General features: G+C 37.3%; 1 protein-coding gene across 1 annotated transcript in view; it reads right to left on the bottom strand.

Annotated features, from left to right (window-relative positions):
• The window catches only part of Rp1 (RP1 axonemal microtubule associated), a 316,472-nt gene that overhangs the window by 202,349 nt on the left and 93,793 nt on the right, over positions 1-20,330 (bottom strand). Inside the window, exons 7-8 of the mRNA XM_046428620.2 lie at positions 18,958-19,109; positions 3,284-3,362 (exon numbers count right to left, since the gene is read on the bottom strand). Of these exons, the coding sequence (XP_046284576.1) occupies positions 3,284-3,362; positions 18,958-19,109 (231 nt within the window). The remainder of the gene's footprint in view (positions 1-3,283; positions 3,363-18,957; positions 19,110-20,330) is intronic.

Genomic DNA, 20,330 nt, shown 5'->3' with positions numbered 1-20,330 from the left:
TAAAAGATGCTTAAAATCCATCACAGGAATACAAGAAATATGAAAAAACTAGGTAACACAACATCTCCTAAAGTTCATACTTCACCAGAAACTGACCCCAAAGATGCTGAAGTGGAGGAAAATCAATAAAAAATTTTAAAGACTCATATGAATGATCAATGAATTCCAAGAGAACACATAAAAACAACTGAGTGAATTAAGGAAGTCAGTATAGGCTATGAATGAGAAATTCAAAAAGAGAAATATTGAAAAAACAACTGAGTGAATTAAGGAAGTCATTACAGGGCATGAATGAGAAATTCAAGGAGACAGAAATATTAAAAAATAACCAACAAAAATACTGGATTAAAGATACAATGAATCAAATAAAATGTTCAATTGAAACTCTCTAATAGAATAGACTAGGCTGAAGATAGAATTTCAGAGCTGGAAGACAAAGTGGCAAGCCTTGAACATTCAGACAGAATAAAAGAAAAGAAGTAATCATGATCAGAATATACAAGAACTCTGGGATAATCTTAAAAGACACAATTTAAGAATCATCAAAATTGAGAAAGGTTATGAGATATAGGCTAATGGAATGGAAAACCTCTTTAGGGAAATAATAACAGAAAATTTTCTAAAACTTGAAAATGAGATGGACATCCAGATATAGGAGGCGTTCAAAATCCCAAAGAGAAAGATCAAAAAGGAAACTCCCAACAAGACATTATAATTAATATGCCTAACATAGAGAACAAGGGTAGAATTTTAAAAGACTCCAGAGAAAAGCATCAGGTCACATTTAGATGCAAGACAATCAGAATAACTTTCTCTCTCAGCACAAACTCTAAAAGCCAGGAGGGTTTGCAATTATGTGTTTCTAGTCCTAAAAGAAAATAACCATCAACCTGTATAGTAACAATATCTAGTCAATTCACAAATTCTCTTCTTTTATTCATTCTTTAGCCACTTGTGATATTATGATTTATAATAAGGGATGTGTATTTTGTTCTTCTTCCATGTTTCCTGGCACACAGATTCTAAACTAAAATTCTTGGAATCTCCAAAAGCGAAATCTTTTAATATGCTATTATATGATTGATAGTAGAGAGCTCCTGGATGGGGACTGATCTCCTGAGAAATCCACCTTCAGACCTCTGGGACAGAGAAAAAAGACTGAAAGATGAGCTGATCACCAACGTCCAATAATTTAACTGATCATATATATGTAATGAAGCCTCCATAAAATCCAAGAGAACAGAGTTTAGGAAGCTTCCAAGGTTCCTGAACACACAGAGTTACCAGGAAGGAGAGGTACCTGGAATGGACATGGAAGTTTCCATCACTCTTCCCAAATATCTTAGTCCTTGTTCCTTTTCATCTAGCTGTTCTTCTGTATCCTTTGTAATATCCTTTACGATAAACCAGTAAAGGTTAGTGTTTCCCTGAGTACTGTGAGTTACTCTAGCAAATCACTGAAGAGACTCCAGGGAATCCACAATGTATAACCATTTGATTATAAACATTTGTTCTGACATTTTGGAGGCCCAAACTTGAAATTAGCATGTGAGATAGGGGCAGTCTCAAAGAGTTAAGCCCTTAACCTCTGGGGTAACTAACCCCAGGTAGATAGGGTCAGAATTGAATTAAGCGGTAAGACACCTGATAGGTATCCACCAGGAAATTTCTGTTGAAGAAAACAACAACAAAAACCCCACTCATTTGGTCAGAGAAGTGTTTTATGTTAAGAGTGTAGTAGGAGAAAACTGGATTTCCTACAGAACAACACTGGAAGTGAGGTTTTGAATATACCTTTGAACTTAATAAATCACATTATTATTCCTAATAGTCAGTCATGTATTCTCTATGCTGAAAATACTAGAAGTCCACAGGGTTAAAGGAGAAAATTCCTTTTTATATTCCTATTCATTTAAATCTGCTCAAAGAATTTTCTCCTCACCCTCCCTTGAAGGAAATATAGAAAGTGTAGACTTATCTCATGTTATCCCTGATGGATTGGTTTTAGGACCACCACCCAAAAAGGATACCAAACTCTATGGATGCACAAGTCCTATATATAAAATGGTACAGTATTTACGTGAAGCCTACACATACCCTCCCATATCCTTTAAATTATCTCTAGATATAATACTAAATACAAGGTTAATGCTATATAAGGAGTTACGATACTGTATCATTTTAGGAATAACAACAAAAAGTATTGTATATACATGTTCAGTACATGTGTAATTTTGTGCCTACATTTTCTTTCTTTTTTGTTTTTATTTTTTGTTGTGCTGGGCCTCCTAAATACCAAGCAGTCTACCATGGACCTACATTCCCAACCCACTGCCTTCACTTTGATCTTAACTTCCCAGACTTCAGAACTTCCAGAACTAGAAAGCTATAAGAAATTAATTTCTTTTATTCTTTTTTATGGGGGGGGGGGGCGGTTACTGAGGGATAGCCTTGAACTTGTGATTTTCCTGCCTCAGCCATCTGAGAGCTGAGTTTACAGGTATGTACCACCATGCTCAGCAAAGAAATGCTGTTGGGCTTTATTTTGTTCATTTATTTATACGTGGTGCTAAGAATCGAACCCAGTGCCTCACACATGCTGGGCAAGCACCTTAACATTGAGCCACAACCCCAGCCCGAGAATTTTATTCTTAACATGAAAATCATACCTTGACACATTTTAGTCAATAAGTTTGTTCTTGTGTTAATTGTTTTGTTTGTTTGTTATCCTTTTTCGGTATGTCCCTTTTAGCGCTCTGCTTTGTCAATGGAGTCTGTTTATGTCATGGCTGCTTTAAGGAAAACAAATTCATTAGGAATATGTGTCATTTAACAAAGCTGAGAGGAAACATGGGATGAAACATGAGCAAGATGGCAGCAGGAGACACCTCTGAGGCCTCCTCACCAAGGCAACCTTAAGGTACCACAGCTGGAAAATCACCAGCCTTCAAGGGATATCACCCCCAAGTGACCCTACGGCTGCTTCCACTGGTGTGCTGAACACTGCTATTGGCACTGCATACAAATCCCAAATTCCTTCTATTTCTTTGAATCGCTCTTTCTAGCATTCCAGGCCTATCCATCAACTTAGCCAAGCCTATGTCATCTTGAAGAGAAACACATCTATTTTAAAAGACATTTGAGGCCAATATTTTTATTTCACATAGTCCATACTTGGAAGTTTGTTTCCTACAACTTTCACACATTATTTTCAAGTCTTGTATAGGATTTCACATAAATAGAGTAGAACCAGACCTTCATTAACTCTGTGGAAGAGCCTTACCTGGGCCAAGTCCATTGTGGCCAATTACAATCTTGTACAAATCTCCAAGGTGTACAGCTTCTAGGAAGAAGGCATCTGTCTATAACCAATCAAAACACAGTACAATTAGATCTAGATTGTCATTCTGATTTCTATCAAGAGTATAAATTAATAGGTAGTAAAAGTTAATTGTAAAAAGTATGTTCTTTGACTAAATATATAAATCTCTATGATAAGAAAGTATGAATAAAAGAGTAACATTTATTTATAGATATAATAAATTCTTAAATATACTCCTCTACTTTATTGAAAATTTTTAGTATGTGAGCATACATTTGAGGACTCTCTACAACTATATTTTTCAAATAATCACAGCATAACAATAATCATTATAAAATATTCTAAAAATTTGTATTAATTTAAATGTAAATAACTCATATCTATCCTGGAATGAAAACTTTTAGGAACTTTTATCGGCCATTTGAAAATACAATGCTTCTGAAGTAACATTAAGATACTAAGGTTGGGAGGGAGAACAAGGGAGGAAGATTACCTCTAGATAGGGAATAAGGGTGGTAGGGAAAGGGAGGGAGAAGGGGAATAGCATGAGCATGGATGGTGAAAGGAGACCCTCATCATTATACAAAATACATGTATGAAGATGAGAATGTGGTGTCAACATACCTTATATACAGAGATATGATAAATTATGGTATAATGGTGTATTAAGAATTGTAATGCAAAAAAAATAAAAAAGATACTAATACAAAATATTAGAAATTTATGTCATTTATCTGAAGTCAAATCTGCTGTCAAATAGAAAGATGCTATGGTCGTGCTTCAATAATTTACATACTCAGAAAATGGATATGTGAGTATCACAGAATACTTTTGATAAAATCTAAGATAAAGCTATAGATTTCAGTGTAAGAAAAATATATAATATAGCAAATCTATTGAAAATGATCAAGAAGAAAAACCTTTGCATGGTATAGTGTTCTGTATGTTTCAAACTATTTTTCACATACTTTTGTTTTATCCTCAAAAATTGTTCAGTGAGAGCAAAACATCCTTGCTACAGACAATAAAAGTGAGTCACAAATCTGGGATTAGAGCTCAGTTTCTCTGACATAGCAAAAGACCACTTTCCTTTTGAACCACTCTCCCTGGGCAGAAGTGGTCTGTTAAGCATGTAAATAATAGGTAACAAAACTATTAGCATTAGTTAGCAAAAATTATAGCTCATGGTTAATATAGTTTAATGGGTAATATTTTCATCATTTTATCCACCACACTAATCTGTTGTAGGACTAGTTGGGTCATCAAAGAAACCAAAATAACCAAAATATGATGGAAGGAAGAACAGGCAGGCAGGCAGGTATACTAAGTATTCTGTTCATATTATTAGGTAATAATGATAGAATAATATAATGCATTCAGTTTTACATTGAACAATGAAAGTTGTATATAACTACCACATTTAACAATCTAGAGGGAGATTTAAAAATTAACAACAGCAAGGGGAGACACATGGCAAATTAGGAAGCTCTAGTCCCTGCTTCCCCCATGGAGGCAAGTTAACAGTAATACAAGGACTAGTGTACTCTCTTTGATTTAAGGACCACTTAAAGATCTGTAGCACTCAGGTCAAGGCATAAACAAAAAAGTGACTCCATCTCAAATATTATGCTAAGCAAAATAAGCTAAACCCCCCCAAAAAAACAAAGGCCGAATGTTTTCTCTGATATATGGATGCTGGTTCACAATAAAGTGGGGCAGGGCTAGGGAAGAATAGAGGTATTTTGGATTAAGCAGAGGGGAGTGAAGGGAGGGGAGGATATATGAGAAAGGATAGTAGAATGAACCCCACATTATTTATATATATATATATATAATCATATATATATGATTCTACACCATGTAGGAACGGAAGAATGAGAAGCTATATTCCCTATATGTACCATGTACCAAAATGCATTCTACTGTCATGTATAACCAATTTAGAAAAAAGTTTTTTAAAAAATGACTCCATCTCAGTAGAGTAACCAAAGGAATTTTACCTGCCTGTGCCCCACCCCTACCTAGCATAGTGCAGGGCAGGAGGAAAGAACCCTCCATTCTCCCAAATCCTCCCTCAGGACAGAAACAAAAGAATGGGGTATGTGTCCAAATGTAACTTGTCTGGAGACCGCCCAGAGACTGCTTTAGTCTTCCCTGGCCTAGCGCCATGACAAGAATGACAGCAGGGTTTAAAATCCTAGGAAGAGAGGCTGTGGCTGCAGCCTGTTACGGTTACAGGGATCCTTCAGTATGACAAGCAGATAACCCAGGGAGTGAGAGACTGTGGGCTTCAGATAAGAAATAAGGAAGAAGCACTTAAGGAAATTAAGACAGTTAAAAGTATACAGAGAAGACACGGCACCAAAAAAGGTTTGAGAGCAGAAGAGTGCAAGATTTCCCCTGTCCTCAACAACTATGAGATCCTGTCCTCAACAACTATGAGATGCCTAAAACTCAACAAGAGATCTCAAGGCCTACAGAGAAGGAGGAAAATAGGACCCAATAAAAGGAATAAAAAAACTTCATAGAAATGTGTTTCACTAAGTTTCCTGTAAAAAAAAAAAAAGGTTTTAAACATCTATCTTAATGATGCTAAATGAGCTAAACATTATCAGATAACTAAAGAAATCAGGAAAATCGGGCCTCAGTAAAATATCAACAAAAGATAGAAGCTACAAGAGAGAACCAAAGAGAAATACTGCCTACCCCTTTCTCTTCTGCTGCTGATAATAACTGAATGGAAAATGTCACCAGACGGGGTCTACATCAGACGTGATAAGGAAGACGATGACTCACATCACTTTAAGGTAGGTAATTTGAAATCACTGAGTCAGGAAAACAAGAAAAAAAAGAAAGAATGAAAATGAAAAGAGACAGGCTTCCAGGACTCCATCAAGTGACCAACATACACATTCTGTGACAGGAAGAAATAAATGAGAAAGGAGTAGAGAGCTTTTTTGAAAAAATATACAACAAATTCCACCATTGTGTACAACCGTAATGCACCAATAAAAAATATTGGAAAGAGAAAAAATAAAATAGATTGTTAGAAATTGAACATGTTTTTATATAATCACATTGGTAACCACAAAGAAAATATCTGTAGAATACAAATGAAAAGAAGAGAATCAAGCAGGTCACTAGGAAAAAATATCAGTAAGATACCAAAAAAAGCAATGAAAGAGAAAAGGGAACCAGGTAAAAGCTACAAGATATACAGAAATCAATTAACTAAATGACAATAGTAAGTCCTTCACTATGGGGAAATCCTTTAAGTGTAAATGGATTAACTTCACAATCAAAAATCATGAATAGGCTAAATGGATTAAAAAAACAAAATCTGACTTCATACTATTTACAATAGATTCAATTTAGATCTGCAGACACTTAGGCTAAAAGTGAAAACCCGGGAAGAGATATTCCATGCAAATTGGAACTAAAAAAGAACATAGCAATACTTATATCAGACAAAATAGAGTGTTAGTCAAAAACTGTTACAAAAAGACAAAAAAAAAAAATAAAAGACATGACACAACGAAAAAAGTGTTGATTCTCCAGGAAGATACAACATTTATAAATATGAATGGAGCTAACATCAAAGCTCACATATGTAAAAAGCAAATGGTGACAGAATTGAAAGGAGAAATAGCCACACAATAATCCAGGAAACTTCAATGCTGCACTTTCAATAAGGGATAGAGCCAGGAAATAAAATCATCAATAAAGAAACAGAGAACGAAACACCACAGGCCACCTGAACCTATCAGACATAGAGAACCATCACCAATAGGTGAATATGTATCCTTCTCAAACACACATAAAAAAAATTCTTCAGAATAGATCACAAATTAGGACACAAAAGTCACAACAAATTCAATAAAATCATACGAAGAATCTTTTCCGAACACGGTGGAAGGAGACCAGAAACAAAAGCAGAAAGAAACTGGAAAATCTACAAGTATGTGGTAAATAAACAAAGTTGCTCTTTAAATAAGTATTTAGTCAAGTAACAGCAAAATAGGAAGGTTCCAACTTTCAACACTCCTATATCAAATGAACAACGATACATAGACCAATTCCTTTGGAGAAAAATCCAGAAATTTGTTAAAAGTTTTCTACATGCTGGCACTGAGAAAACATCTACATGGAAACGGGTAGGGAAAAATGAGTCATGCAAAAAAACATAGCCTGGAAATAGTGCTGCATGGTCAAGAGGGAATCCCCAACTCCTAACTGCCTCCTGAAGAGTGAAGTTTGGGGACCATGAATAGAGCATCCCTACTTTAATAGTCGCCACCTGAGAGAATGGCTCCTGAATCAACTACCTCTGGGAGCCGATGAGGCTCAACATTTGCAAATCTCCTGAGAACACACAGAAGAACAAGGTCACTATCCCCCTGGATCCAATGCAGTGAGCAGAGAAAAATGTCCAATTTTCCATTTCTCCCAACAAGGGATTTAACTACACACTTTTCCAGTTGCTGCCTGAGGGTCAAGCTTCTAAACAGCCTATGACAGAGAGTCAATGGAGCAGGTAACTAGTAACCTTCTGGGGGCAGGAACATGCATGTGGGTACTTCTCATGACTTTACACTCTAGCTCACCCCAGTAATAAAATGAAGTCTCTAACTTGTGCCTAGAAAGAGACTGTCCACACATTAAGCACCCCAACGTATACAGTTACCACTCTAAGGACTGGCTCCCAAATTACCTAGCTCTCAAAGGTTAGGGGCTCAGCATGTGAAGAACCCTCAGGACCACAGAGAACAAAGAGATGGTTTCAAATGGGTACGGGAACACTTTCAGCAGCTATCCCCAGAGCCATTAGCACAAAGTGAATAGGCAAAAACGTCCAGTTCTCAGTCTGTCCCTGGAAAAGATCTGACCACACACCTAATGTCCCAGCTAACCCAGCCGTTGCTTTAGCATGCCTCTAGGAACTGACAGAACAAGCAGTCAGCAGGCCACTGAGCACCTGGACAGGTACCTGGACACTTCATGCAGCTCTTTCCCCTGTCTTGCTCCAGAGATGGAATCCAGCCTCCAGCTCACCCACCTGTCCCTGAAAGCTGATGGAACCATGCACTTAGAAGGCTCCTGGGGGCATCAAAGAACAAAGTAATTAAGGCTGAACATGTGTGGTCAGAACATTAATGCAGATATTGGACTCAGATCCTCTCCTAACCTTAGTACAGAGGAAGCGGGAAACAAACTCTAGCTCCCAGGTTTTCCCTAAGGAGAGAAGAAACTAGTTCACACATATAGCATCCCAACATTCCCAGCTGTTTTTTGAGGCACTGGCTTCTAGCCTGCTTGTTTGGGGGCACTGGTGAAGTTGGCACACCATAATCCTCTGGAGGCTATTAAAAACAAAGCAGTTTGGACAAACATAAAGGTTTGAAAAGCACACTCAATCTCTGACCAAGTTTATTGGTGAGTACATTTCCTACATGAAACAAGTCTGAGAATACTGGGAGACGTGGTCCTTGTCCAATGTTAGGAAAAAAGAAAGTTAAAGAAGATGAAGAAGGGAATATGTTCTTAAAAAAAAAATAACAAGATTAATTATAAATTTATCCTAATGAAATGGAGGTATAATTTAATCAACAGGGAATTCAAAATATGGTTCTTCATGTATTCTGTACCTTAAACCTTTACTTTTTCATCTCTTGAAGGAGATTAGGGTGTGCCAAATTCATCAGTGCCCCCAAAAAAAGCAGGCTAGAAACCAGTTCCTACTGAAAGAGATAAAAAAAATATAAATAATAAAGGCTTAAAGTCCAGAATACACGAAGAACTTCTATCATTCAACAGCAGAAAAAGAATGAAACAATTGAAAAGTTGGCAAAGGATTTGAATTCAATTTCTCTAACCATGATATGCAGGTGATCAATAAGTATAAGAAAGAAGCTCAACATCACTAAATATTAGAGAAATGCAAACCTACACCACAATTAGATATCACCCATATCCACTAAAATGGTGACTGTTTTTAAAATTTAACAATCCTTGGCAAGGATGTGAAGAAATGAGAACTCTTGTGCCCTGTTGCTTGGAATTTAAAATGGTGTAACCACTATCAAAAAGGTCACAGCAGGCTGAGGATTTAGCTCAGAGCACCTGCCTAACATGTGTGAAGCCCTGGATTCAATGTCCAGCACTGAAAAAAATATATATAAATTATGGCAGTTTCTCAAAAACTTAAAAATAAAATTTCTGCTAAAGATGGCAGAAGTGAGCTAGGCAGCAAGTCCCAATCTCCTCACAACACAGAAAGAAGGCAGCAAAGGAAAAGAAAAATTGAAAGGTGAGTGACAAAATCAATGCTCTAAGACTCAATTTTTAAAAAATATTTATTTTTTAGTTTTAGGTGGACACAATATCTTTGTTTTATTTTTATGTGGTGCTGAGAATTGAACCCAGGGCCTCACGCATACTAGGCGAGTGCGCTACCACTTGAGCCACATCCCCAGCCCATCTAATACTCAATTTTGTAAAGTCTGAGACCTGGAGAGACTTGAAGAAGGTTATCAGAGTACAAAATAAACTCAAGGTTCCCTAACCCCCAACCCTAATCAGAGTAGAGGAAGGAGAGGGGCAACAGAGAGGAAAAAAGAAAGAGAGAGAGGGAGTGAAAAAACTCTTAAGCTCACTCACTTAAGTCTGACAGTAACAGCACGGCCCTTAAACCAGAGCAAACAAGCTTAAAACCAGTCATGAAAAGAAACTGAGCTGAGGGTCCAAAGTCATTTTGTGGAGCCCTCAGTAGACCAGTTGCTCCCTTAAAAAAGCATAGGGTCTTCCCACTCAGCTGCAAATTAAACCAGAGGGAAGTCCCCTGCAGTAGGACCTTTTAAGAATCTGGCCAGAAAGAACTTCTAGAGGAACTACTACTAGCCAAAAATTGCTGAAACCCCCTCCCTCTCCTCCTCACCACAAACAAGAAGAGTGGGGCAAAGTGAACCTTTGCCTGGAGATGCACATAACCCTGCTCAGTCTTCATGATCCAGGCAAGGGCAGAAAGTGAATAGCATCTGCTTGGCTCAAACAGAGAGAGCAAAGAAACAGCTTTATCCCAAGCAGAGGAAGGTGAACTCAGCAGGCCCCAACCACGACATTGCAGAGAGGCACCACGGGAAGCCTAGGAATGGTCCTGGGATCATAGGACCTTACCAGAGGGAAGTTGCCTGAATATCCAGTTGTCACTGGATAAAGACCAGGTTCCTGGATAGTGGCAGCCATAGACATAGACATAGACATAAGGTGGCTAGGATAAGTTCCATGTATACCCAGGAAGCTTAAGCTGAAGGCACCTGCAAAGATAGCCTGAAAGAGATCAGTGCAGGCAAAAAAATTACCAGAACAAAGACAATAAGAAGCAGCTGCTCCCAGCCTTAACCACACATAGCCTGACCTGTGATCACGACTGGCGAGTGAAATGGCACTGTTTGGATACTGGCAGGACCTTGCATCAGACAGTGTAAACAGAGGAAATCAACACCCACCATTCACACCTGGGGCAGTGGAAGCCAGAACCCAGTGAACCACCTGAGTCTCTTCACTACAGCACTGCAGAGAACAGCATCAGCTGGGGGGGGCGGGGGGGGGGGGAATACTTTTGCATCACAAAACTCCTGCAGAAAACCGACAACCAGAGTTCCTGAGCTCACAGACAGCCACCACGATCTTCACCACCACAAAAAGGACCCTATAGAGGGGAGCAGGTACAAAGTGAAGCAGAGCAATCACAAAAAATGCTCCAGAGCCTGCAGACTGAACTCCTGCAAATAATAAAATCAACCAAGCCATGACACTGCACCCTCCAAGCAGTCAGCTGCATATCCCTGAGCTGATAAACCAGAACCAGCTGGTGGGAGATTCACAGCAACTAGTGAATTGGCTCCTGCAGGGGCAACTCTGGAGAGATCCACAGCCAAAGAGAATGATGGACATTTGCTAGATGTCTAAACCGCAATGAAATCCAAACCAGGATTCAACAAGAATATTCTTCACCTGGACGTGGTTTACTATAAATAGCTTTAACATCAACTTTGATCACATAAATAACTCTTGAATGATAGTTGTTACCCCAATAGCCAACATTGTACCTTCAACCCAATTGAATATAGTTCATCTCATGGTTTAAATCATTAATTAGAATCAATCTTCTTTGTTTTCCTAGCTCTAGTTTGTACTTTCTCCTCTTACCCCCATTCATCCTCTTGTATTATTTATCTGCTACTATTTCAAAGGTCCACTGGATGGATATTTGACTTTAAGTGGGTGAGCTTAAGAGTTTCTCCTCTCTCTCTCTCTCTCTCTCTTTCTCTTTCTCTTTCTCTGTCATCTATTTCCCATTTCTAGATTGATGTGAATCATTCTTTTATCTCTTTTCTCTCTCTCTCCTTTCTCTCTTTTCCCCTCTCTTTTTTGCCTAGTCTTTCTTCTTTTGTCCAGGTCTCACTTAGGGTTTTAGTAGTTTTACTAAATTTAGTAACTAAATTTTTGGCTTGTTCCAGAACTTTATTACAAGTTTATATCTGGATTTGAGAAAACATGGAGAACAAGAGCAACGAGTTTTTGTTTCTCTTAAGGTTGAAGAGTATGAGGCTGAAATGATTAGGGTCCGGTGACATCTCAAAGTCGTTCTGATATTGGGATCAATAGCGGTCACACATTGACTTAGATATCAATATCACGCAACTCAGGGCTCTTAAGGGAAACAAGCACACAAAGTAATCCCTTGCTTAAAAGAAAAAAAGTGAGAACTACACCAATAGATGGGCAGACATACAAACAATATGGAAAGGTGAGGCAGCAAGCCATCCCAAACAGCCCACAATGCTTCAACAATTGGGACACCACAGTGAAGGAAATGTCTGAGAAAGCATTTAGAATGTTCATAGTTAAAATGTTCCATGAGCTAAAAGAAGAAGAAAGGAGTGAATTTAGCAAATCCAGGAAGTGAAAAACCACATTAAAGAAACAGAGATTCTGAAAAAGAACCAAACAGAAATCCTGTAAATGAAAGACTCAATAAACCAAATTTAAAATTCAGTGGAAAGCATCACCAATAGATCAGACTACTTTGAACACAGATTTTCAGGCCTCAAAGACAAGGTATATAATTTTGAAAATAAAGCTGACCATGAAGAAAAAATGTTCAGAAACCATGAACAGAATATTCAAGAAATCTGGGATAACATTAAGAGATCAAATGTAAGAGTCATTGTCTTTAGGCTCTGAAATACCAGCTACAGGGAATACACAATCTTTTCAATAAAATAATATCTGAAAAAGTTCTAGACCTTAAAAATGTGATGGATATTCAAATACAAGAGGCATATAGAACTCCAAATACACAAAAGTCACAAAAGATCCACTCTAAGACATATTTAACAAAAATGCCTCACATACAAAACAAGGATAGAATTTTATAACTACAAGATAAAAATGGTTGGTCATATTCAGGGGTAAACCAATCCCAATTTCAACTGATTTCTCAACCCAGACACTCAACAGCCAAGAGGGACTTGAAATAATATATACCAAGTTCTGAAAGAAAATGGATGCCAACCAAGAATACTATACTCAGTAAAATTAAACTTCAAAATTGAACATGAAATAAAAATCTTCCATGATATACAGAAGCAAAAAAAAATCATAACTAGAAACCCTGCACTTCAAAACAGATTCAATGAAATATTTCATGAAGAATAAATAAAAAACAAAAAAGAAAACCAGCATAGGAATAATGACTAGAAGAATCATCAATTAAAGGAGAATCAAGTCCTATTTAAAAATTAGAAATAAATCAAAATGGCATGGAATAAAAAAACAACTCTCAATAATAACATCAAATGTAAATGGTCTAAAGTGTTCAACTTAAAAACATGTTGGCTGATGGATTAAGAAACAAGACCAAACAATATGCTGTCAGCAAGAGAGTCATCATTTCACAGGCAAAGACATCCACAGACTGAAGGTGAAAGGATGGGAAAAGAGATACCATTCAAATGGGACTCATAAACAAACAGGGGTAGCTATTCTCATATCAGATAAAGTGGCCTTCAAGCCAAAATTAATCACAAGAGACAAAGAAGGTCACTTCATACTGCTTAAGGGAATCATACATCAACAGGATATAATAATTATAAATATTTATGCCCCAAACAACAGAGCATCTACATACATCAAACAAACCCTTCTCAATACTGAGAATCAGATAGACCATATACAATAACTAGGTGATTTTAACACACTTCTCTCACCGTGGATAGATAACCAAACATAAACTAAGATTCTACAGAACTAAAAAATACAATTAATAACACGGAACTAACAGACATCTATGGAGTATTTCCTATCTAGCAACTTCTTCTCAGCGGCACATGAAGCATTTTCTGAAATTGACCAGATCAGTATCAAAAAAAAAGAAGTTCTATCAGATCATAATGGAATGAAATTAGAAAGAAATCAATGATGAAATAAAAAACAGAAACCTCTAATACTTGAAGATTAAATAATATACTTTTGAATGATGGTTGGATAGAAGAAGAACTCAGAAGAAATTTTTTTTAAATTCTTAGAAGTGAGAACAGTGATACAGCATATCAAAGTCTCTGGGTAGCAGGAATGCAGTTCTAAGAGGAAAGTTCATAGCATTGAGTTCATACATTAAAACAATAGAAAGATATCAAATAATCTAACATTACCATCTCAAGGCCCTAGAAAAATAAGAACTAACCAACACCAAAATCAATAGAAGATGGGAAATAATTAAAATCAGAGCCAATGTAATTGAGAATAAAAAATACAAAACATCAATGAAACAAAGAGTTGGTTTTTTGAAAGGATAACAAGATTGATAAACCCTTATCCAAACTCAACAAATGAAGGAAAGCAAAAATTCAAATTCATGAAATTCAAGATGAAAAAAAGGAAATATCACTAGAGACACTACTGAAATCCAGAGGATCATCAGAAACTGTTTTGAAAATTTATACTCCAATAAACTAAAACTTCTTGAAGATATTAACAAATTCCTGGATACATTTGGCCTACCCAAATTGAACCATGAGGATATAAAAACTTCAACTGAACAATATTGAGTAATGAAATTGAAGCAGCTGTCACAGCTCTCCAACAAAGAAAAGCCCAGGACTGGAAGGACTCTCAGCCAAGTTCTACCAGACCTTTAAAAAAAGAACTAATACCAATCCTCCTCAAATTATTCCATAAAATAGAAAAGGAGGTAACACTGACAAACTCTTTCTACAAAGCTAGTGTCACCCTGATACCAAAACCAAAAACATATCAAGGAAAGAAAACATCAGACCAATATCCTTAATGAACATAAGTGCAAAAATTCTTCATAAAATATTGGCAAACTACATACAAAAAAATGCATTAAAAAGATAGTGCACCATGATCAAGTAGGTTTCATCCAAAGGATCCAAGTTTGGTTCCGCATATATAAGTCAATAAATGTAATTCACCACATAAATAGACTTAAGGACAAGAATCACATAGATGCACAGAATCTCAAGAGATGCTGAAAAAGCTTTTGAAAAAGTACAGCACCCAATCATGTTTAAAACACTAGAGAAACTAGGGACAGAAAGAATTTACCTCAATATTGTAAAAGCTACACATGACAAACCCAAGGTCAATGTTTTACTGAGTGGAAAAAAAACTGAAAGCATTTCCTCTAAAATTAGGAGCAAGACAAGGATTCCCACTTTAACCATTCCTATTCAACATAGTCCTTGAAACTAGCCAGAGCGATCAGAAAAGAGAAGGAAATTAAAGGGATACAAATAGGAAAAGAAGACTCAAATTATGGTTTGCTGATGACACAAATCTACATTTTGAAGACCCAAAAAGTTCTACCAAGAGACTTATGCAGCTCACAAATGAATTTAGCAAAGTAATAGGACACAAGATCAACACTAATAAATCAATTGCATTCCTACACTCCAATGATGAATCTGCTGTGAAAGAAATTAGGAAAACTATCTCTTTCACAATGACCTCAAATAAATAAATAAATAAAATCCTTGGGAATAAATCTAACAAAAGAGTTGAAGAACCTCTACAATGAAAAATATAAAACACTAAATAAAGTTTAAATTGAAGAAGACCTTAGAAGATGAAAAGACCTACCGTGTTCTTGGATAGGCAGAATTAATATTGTCAAAATGGGTCATACTACCACAAGTGATATGCAGATTCAACACAAGTCCCATCAAAATTCCAATGATATTCTTCACAGAACTAGAAAAAGCAGTTATGAAATTCACTTGGAAAAATAAAATACAACAGGATTAACAAAGCAATCCTTAGTGAAAAAAGCAAAGCAGGAGGAATCACAATACCATAACTCAGATTACACTATAGAACTACAGCCACAAAAACGGCATGGTACTGGTACCAAAACAGGCGCATTGGAATAGAAGACAGACAGATGCACATAAATATAGTTATTTCATACTAGACAAAGGTGCCAAAAACATACATTGGAGAAAAGCTAGTCTCTTTAATAAATGGTGCTGGGAAAATTAGAAATCTATATATAATAGAAGGAAACGTAACCCCTGTCACCCTACAAAAAAACTCAGCTCAAAGTAGACCAAAGACCAAGGAATCAGACCATAAACCCTACACCTGCTAGAAGAAAATGCAGGACCAACACTCTAAGATACTGGCACAGGAACCAACTTCCTTAACAAGACTCCTAAAGGACAAAGAGTAAAATCAAATATCAATAAATGAGATGGCATCAAATTAAAACGCTGCTTCACAGCAAAGGAAACAATTAAGAGAGTGAAGATGAAGCCTTCAAAATGGGAAAAAATATTTGCCACCTGCTACTCAGATAGGGCATTCATATCCAGAATGTACAAAGAACTCAAAAAACTTAACACCAAAAAAAAAAAAAAACCCAATCAATAGATGGGCAAAAGAACTAAACAGATATTCCCAAAAGAAGAAATACAATGGTTAACAAATATATGAAAAATATTTAACATCTCTAGCAATTAGGGAAATGAAAATTAGAAATATATTGAGATTTCATTTCACTTCAGTCAGAATGGCAATTATCACGAATACAAATAACAATAAATATTGGCAAGGATGTAAGTGATAAGGTGAACACACAATTTCTGGATGGACTTCAAGTTAGTGCAACCATTCTGGAAAGCAGTATGATGATGTCTCAAAAAAAAAAATAGGAATGGAACCACCATCTGACCCAATTATCTTACTCTTCGGTATACATCCAAAAGACTTAAAATCAGCATACTTCAGAGATGCAGCAACTTCAATGTTTATAGCAGCACAATTCCCAACAGCCAAGCTATGGAACAAACCTAGGTGCTCTTCCACAGATGAGTGGATAATGAAAATGAGGTATGTATACATGGTGGATTATTATTCAGCCATAAAGAAGAATGATATCATGACATTTGCCAGTAAATGGATGGAACTGGAGATTATCATGGTAAGTGAAATAAGGCAGTTGAAAAAGTGGAAGATTGAATGTTTTCTCTGATGTGCAGAATCTAATCCAAAATAAGCAAGAGGATAAAAAAGAAATAGAAGAAAGATCCATGAAGTAGACAAAAGGAAATGAAGGGGAGGGAGGAGGGACGAGATAAGGAAAGACAGTGGAATGACTCCTATCTAAAATTCTTATGAATGCACCGCAGTGAATCTCACCAACATGTATATCCACAAAACACTAATTAAAAGAAAAACTGTAAATAGACGGCAGAAGGAGTAGAGGAGAGGAAAGGGAATAGGGGGGGGAGGGGCAGGGAAGAGGAAGGAAAAGGGAAGTAACTGAGGACTGAATTAGGACAAATCATATTCCATGCATTTATAATTAGGTCAATCTGAATCCTAATGTTATGTATAATTTAAAAGAACCAATAATAAAAAAAAATAGAAATGGGGAGAGGAAGTGGTGGGAGGCTGTAATATCAAATGAGAACATCACAGTAGCCCTCTTTGAGTAAAGACCTGAAGAAGGTAAAGAAAGGGGTTTTGTGCCAACCCAAGGGAACATTAGTGTCCTCATGTGCCAGGAACTATTTTAAGTGTTCTGCATACATGAGCTCATTTAATTCTCACAATCGACCTATAAACTAGGTGTCTAGGTAATAAGTCCATTGTATAAGTGAGGAAACTGAGGCACAGAGAGGAATAGAACTTGGCCAAGATCGTAGGCTCAAAGCAATGGAGCCAGGACTAAACACAGGCAGCTATGTCTAAAGTCTAGAAGAGGTGCTTACCTGCAAGCACAACACCCCAGGCGTAACTGCATAACTTGGATACCCCAAGGAATCCAAGCTGGTATGTTGGACAATGTCGGTGGGTAGAATGAGCAAGAGGAAAGGTGAAGGGGAGACAGGAGAAGGGCATGGATGTGATGCAGATCATGAGGAACTTTGTGAATTAATCTGAGCCTGTTTGATGGGAATGTTTCATAGGCTTAATCAGAAGATGACTTGGTTATACATGTGCTTCAAAATCAAAATTAATTTTTTAGGGCAGGATAAAAAGGCAAGAGACTACAAGTGATCAAGAAAAATACATAAAACTTTAGGTTAACTTTTGTGATCAGACTATATTTTTAAATATTCCCTTGTACTTTCAAAAAATTTAAAATAAACTGCAATATGATACAGCAATCTCACTTCCAGGAATAGATCCAAAATAACTGAATGAATGATCTCAAAGAGGTATTTGTACTTTATGTATGTATCTACATTATTCACAATAGCTAAGAGGTAGCGGAAACCCAAATGTCCATTACCAGATGCACATCAATCAATAAACAGAATATAGTGTGTGCACACACGCAATGGAATATTATTCAGTAAAAAAGAAAGAAAATCTTCTAACATGTTACAACATGGATGAATCTTAAGGACATTATGCTAATTCAAAAAAGTCACAAAAAGATAATTACTGTATAATATGATGTACCAAACGAAAGTAGTCAAATTCCCATGAACAGAAAGTAGAGTGGTGGTTACCTGGGGAACTGGGTAATTGTTACTGAATGGTTATAGATTTCCAAGTTCGGAAAGAGAGAAAATTTCTCAAGACCTGCTATTGCATAACAATGTAAATACAGATGCTTCTTGACTTACAGTCGGGTTACATCCCAATAAATCCACTGTAACTTGAAAATAGTGAGTTGAAAATCCTATCCTACTCAACATCAGTGCTCAGCAACACAGGGCAGATAGAGTTTCAGCTGCTTATTCTCATGTTAATGTGACTGGTAGGAGCCCTGGTTCACTGCTACTACTCAGCATCAGAATAGAGCATCTTACCCGTTGCTAGCTCAAGAGAAGATAAAAATTCAAGATATGATTTCTACTGGATGCATATTACTTGCACACTGCTTTTCTGATAAAGTCGAAAAATTGTTATGTTGAGCCACTATAAGCCAAATACTGTCACCACCGTGCACTGAACACTACTGAACTATGCTCTTAGAAATGCACTTAAAATCTGCTTAAAAATGGTAAAGATAGGAAATTTTATTTTACGTGTTTGTTTTTAAGCCACAAGGAAAAATCTTTTTTTTAAATCAGACAAAGGAATTTTTGTTTACTTACTTGTCCTCTTAAAAATTTACAGGAGTTCTTTGATCTAAATAGTTGTCTGGATCCTGTGTCTCCTTTTTTCCCATGGATAGAAATGTAGACATTTGCTACTGTTCCAGCATTCCATAGCTCACCTGTTGCCACAAACACTTCGTATTTTGTCACTGATAACAGAAGAAAAATAGGCTTTAAGTGCCAAGCATTACTTCTGTAACTAAAAATTAAGTACATAAAACTAATCAAGCGTTCCAGTTCTAGGTAAGTCACTCCCACTGATTGCAGGTATGAAAACTTAGCTGAATGCATGCCACAGCTATATGAAGACTGGGAAGTGCATAGTAGCAGGAGGATTGGGAAAGAAGACCAGAAGGTAAAGAAACAGCAAGTGTTAATAAGTTGACATTTATCTTCACCACAGTCCTCCAGCCTGGATTCAGTGCATGAGAAAGCTGGAAGAATTCACTGGAGCTCAGATTCAGAGGGCTCAGAAGAAGGCCTCTAGTTCTGACTAACGAAGCAAAACCATGAACTCTCCACACATAGAAAAGGTAGTCGTTCTACCTCTCCAACCCCTCCATTTCTCTGAAAGCAGATGAAAAAGAACACAAAAAGTAAAAGAAAGGGAGATAGACCTCAACAGATCAGCCCTGCTTTACTAAGCAGCGGAAGGGCACATTTTCAAGAGGATAAATGGCAACCGGCTGGGATAAGGGTCTGAGTTTTACAGGGTTTAGAGGGGCTGAGTCGTAGCAGGAAATGTGTTGGTTACAGCTGGAGGTAGACCTTGGGCAGTCAGGGAAAGGGCTGTAGATAAAGAACATTGCAACAAGTTCGGAACCCATTACTCTCCCTTTCTCCTTGGGGTTTGTTATATTGCATGTCCTTCAAAAGGTGTGGATAGAGAACAGGGGTGCTCAGTACTGGGGACAGCCAGTTCAGCTATAGGAGGGGGCCACTTGGGAGTCCCTTCTGAGCTACCCACATTTTCCCTTCTGGCCTTTCCTCTGGCTGAGGCCTGGGCTTCTATTTAATCCTGCTGCAACGACAAACTTCCAATTTACCACAGACATCTCCCCACGCACAGGACAGGAGAGCAGGAGGGGAATAGTTGGAGATAAGGGAAGTTCCCTGGGACCTGTTTTCCATATCCTTCATTCTCTATTCTCTTACATTTCAGTGTCTGGAAACAACAGCACACAAGAACCTTCTCTTCAATTTAGTGAAACTAGGCTTCAGTAGAGAGGAGCCTCCCCCACCCCCATCCGGTGCCCCCAACCCTGTTGCTTTACTTTCTCTGTCCTGCCACTGCTTAGCCCTAGACAGAAAAGACTGCAGAAATCCACAACACAATAGAGGAGAAAGCCCCAGTTTTTCAGCTAAAGGAC

The sequence above is a fragment of the Marmota monax genome, unplaced genomic scaffold (assembly GCF_021218885.2).
Source record: "Marmota monax isolate L192 unplaced genomic scaffold, Marmota_monax_Labrador192_F-V1.1 WCK01_AAM20220418_F8-fsc00044, whole genome shotgun sequence".
Classification (NCBI taxonomy): domain Eukaryota; kingdom Metazoa; phylum Chordata; class Mammalia; order Rodentia; family Sciuridae; genus Marmota; species Marmota monax.
This window is presented reverse-complemented; position numbering and strand designations above follow the sequence as displayed.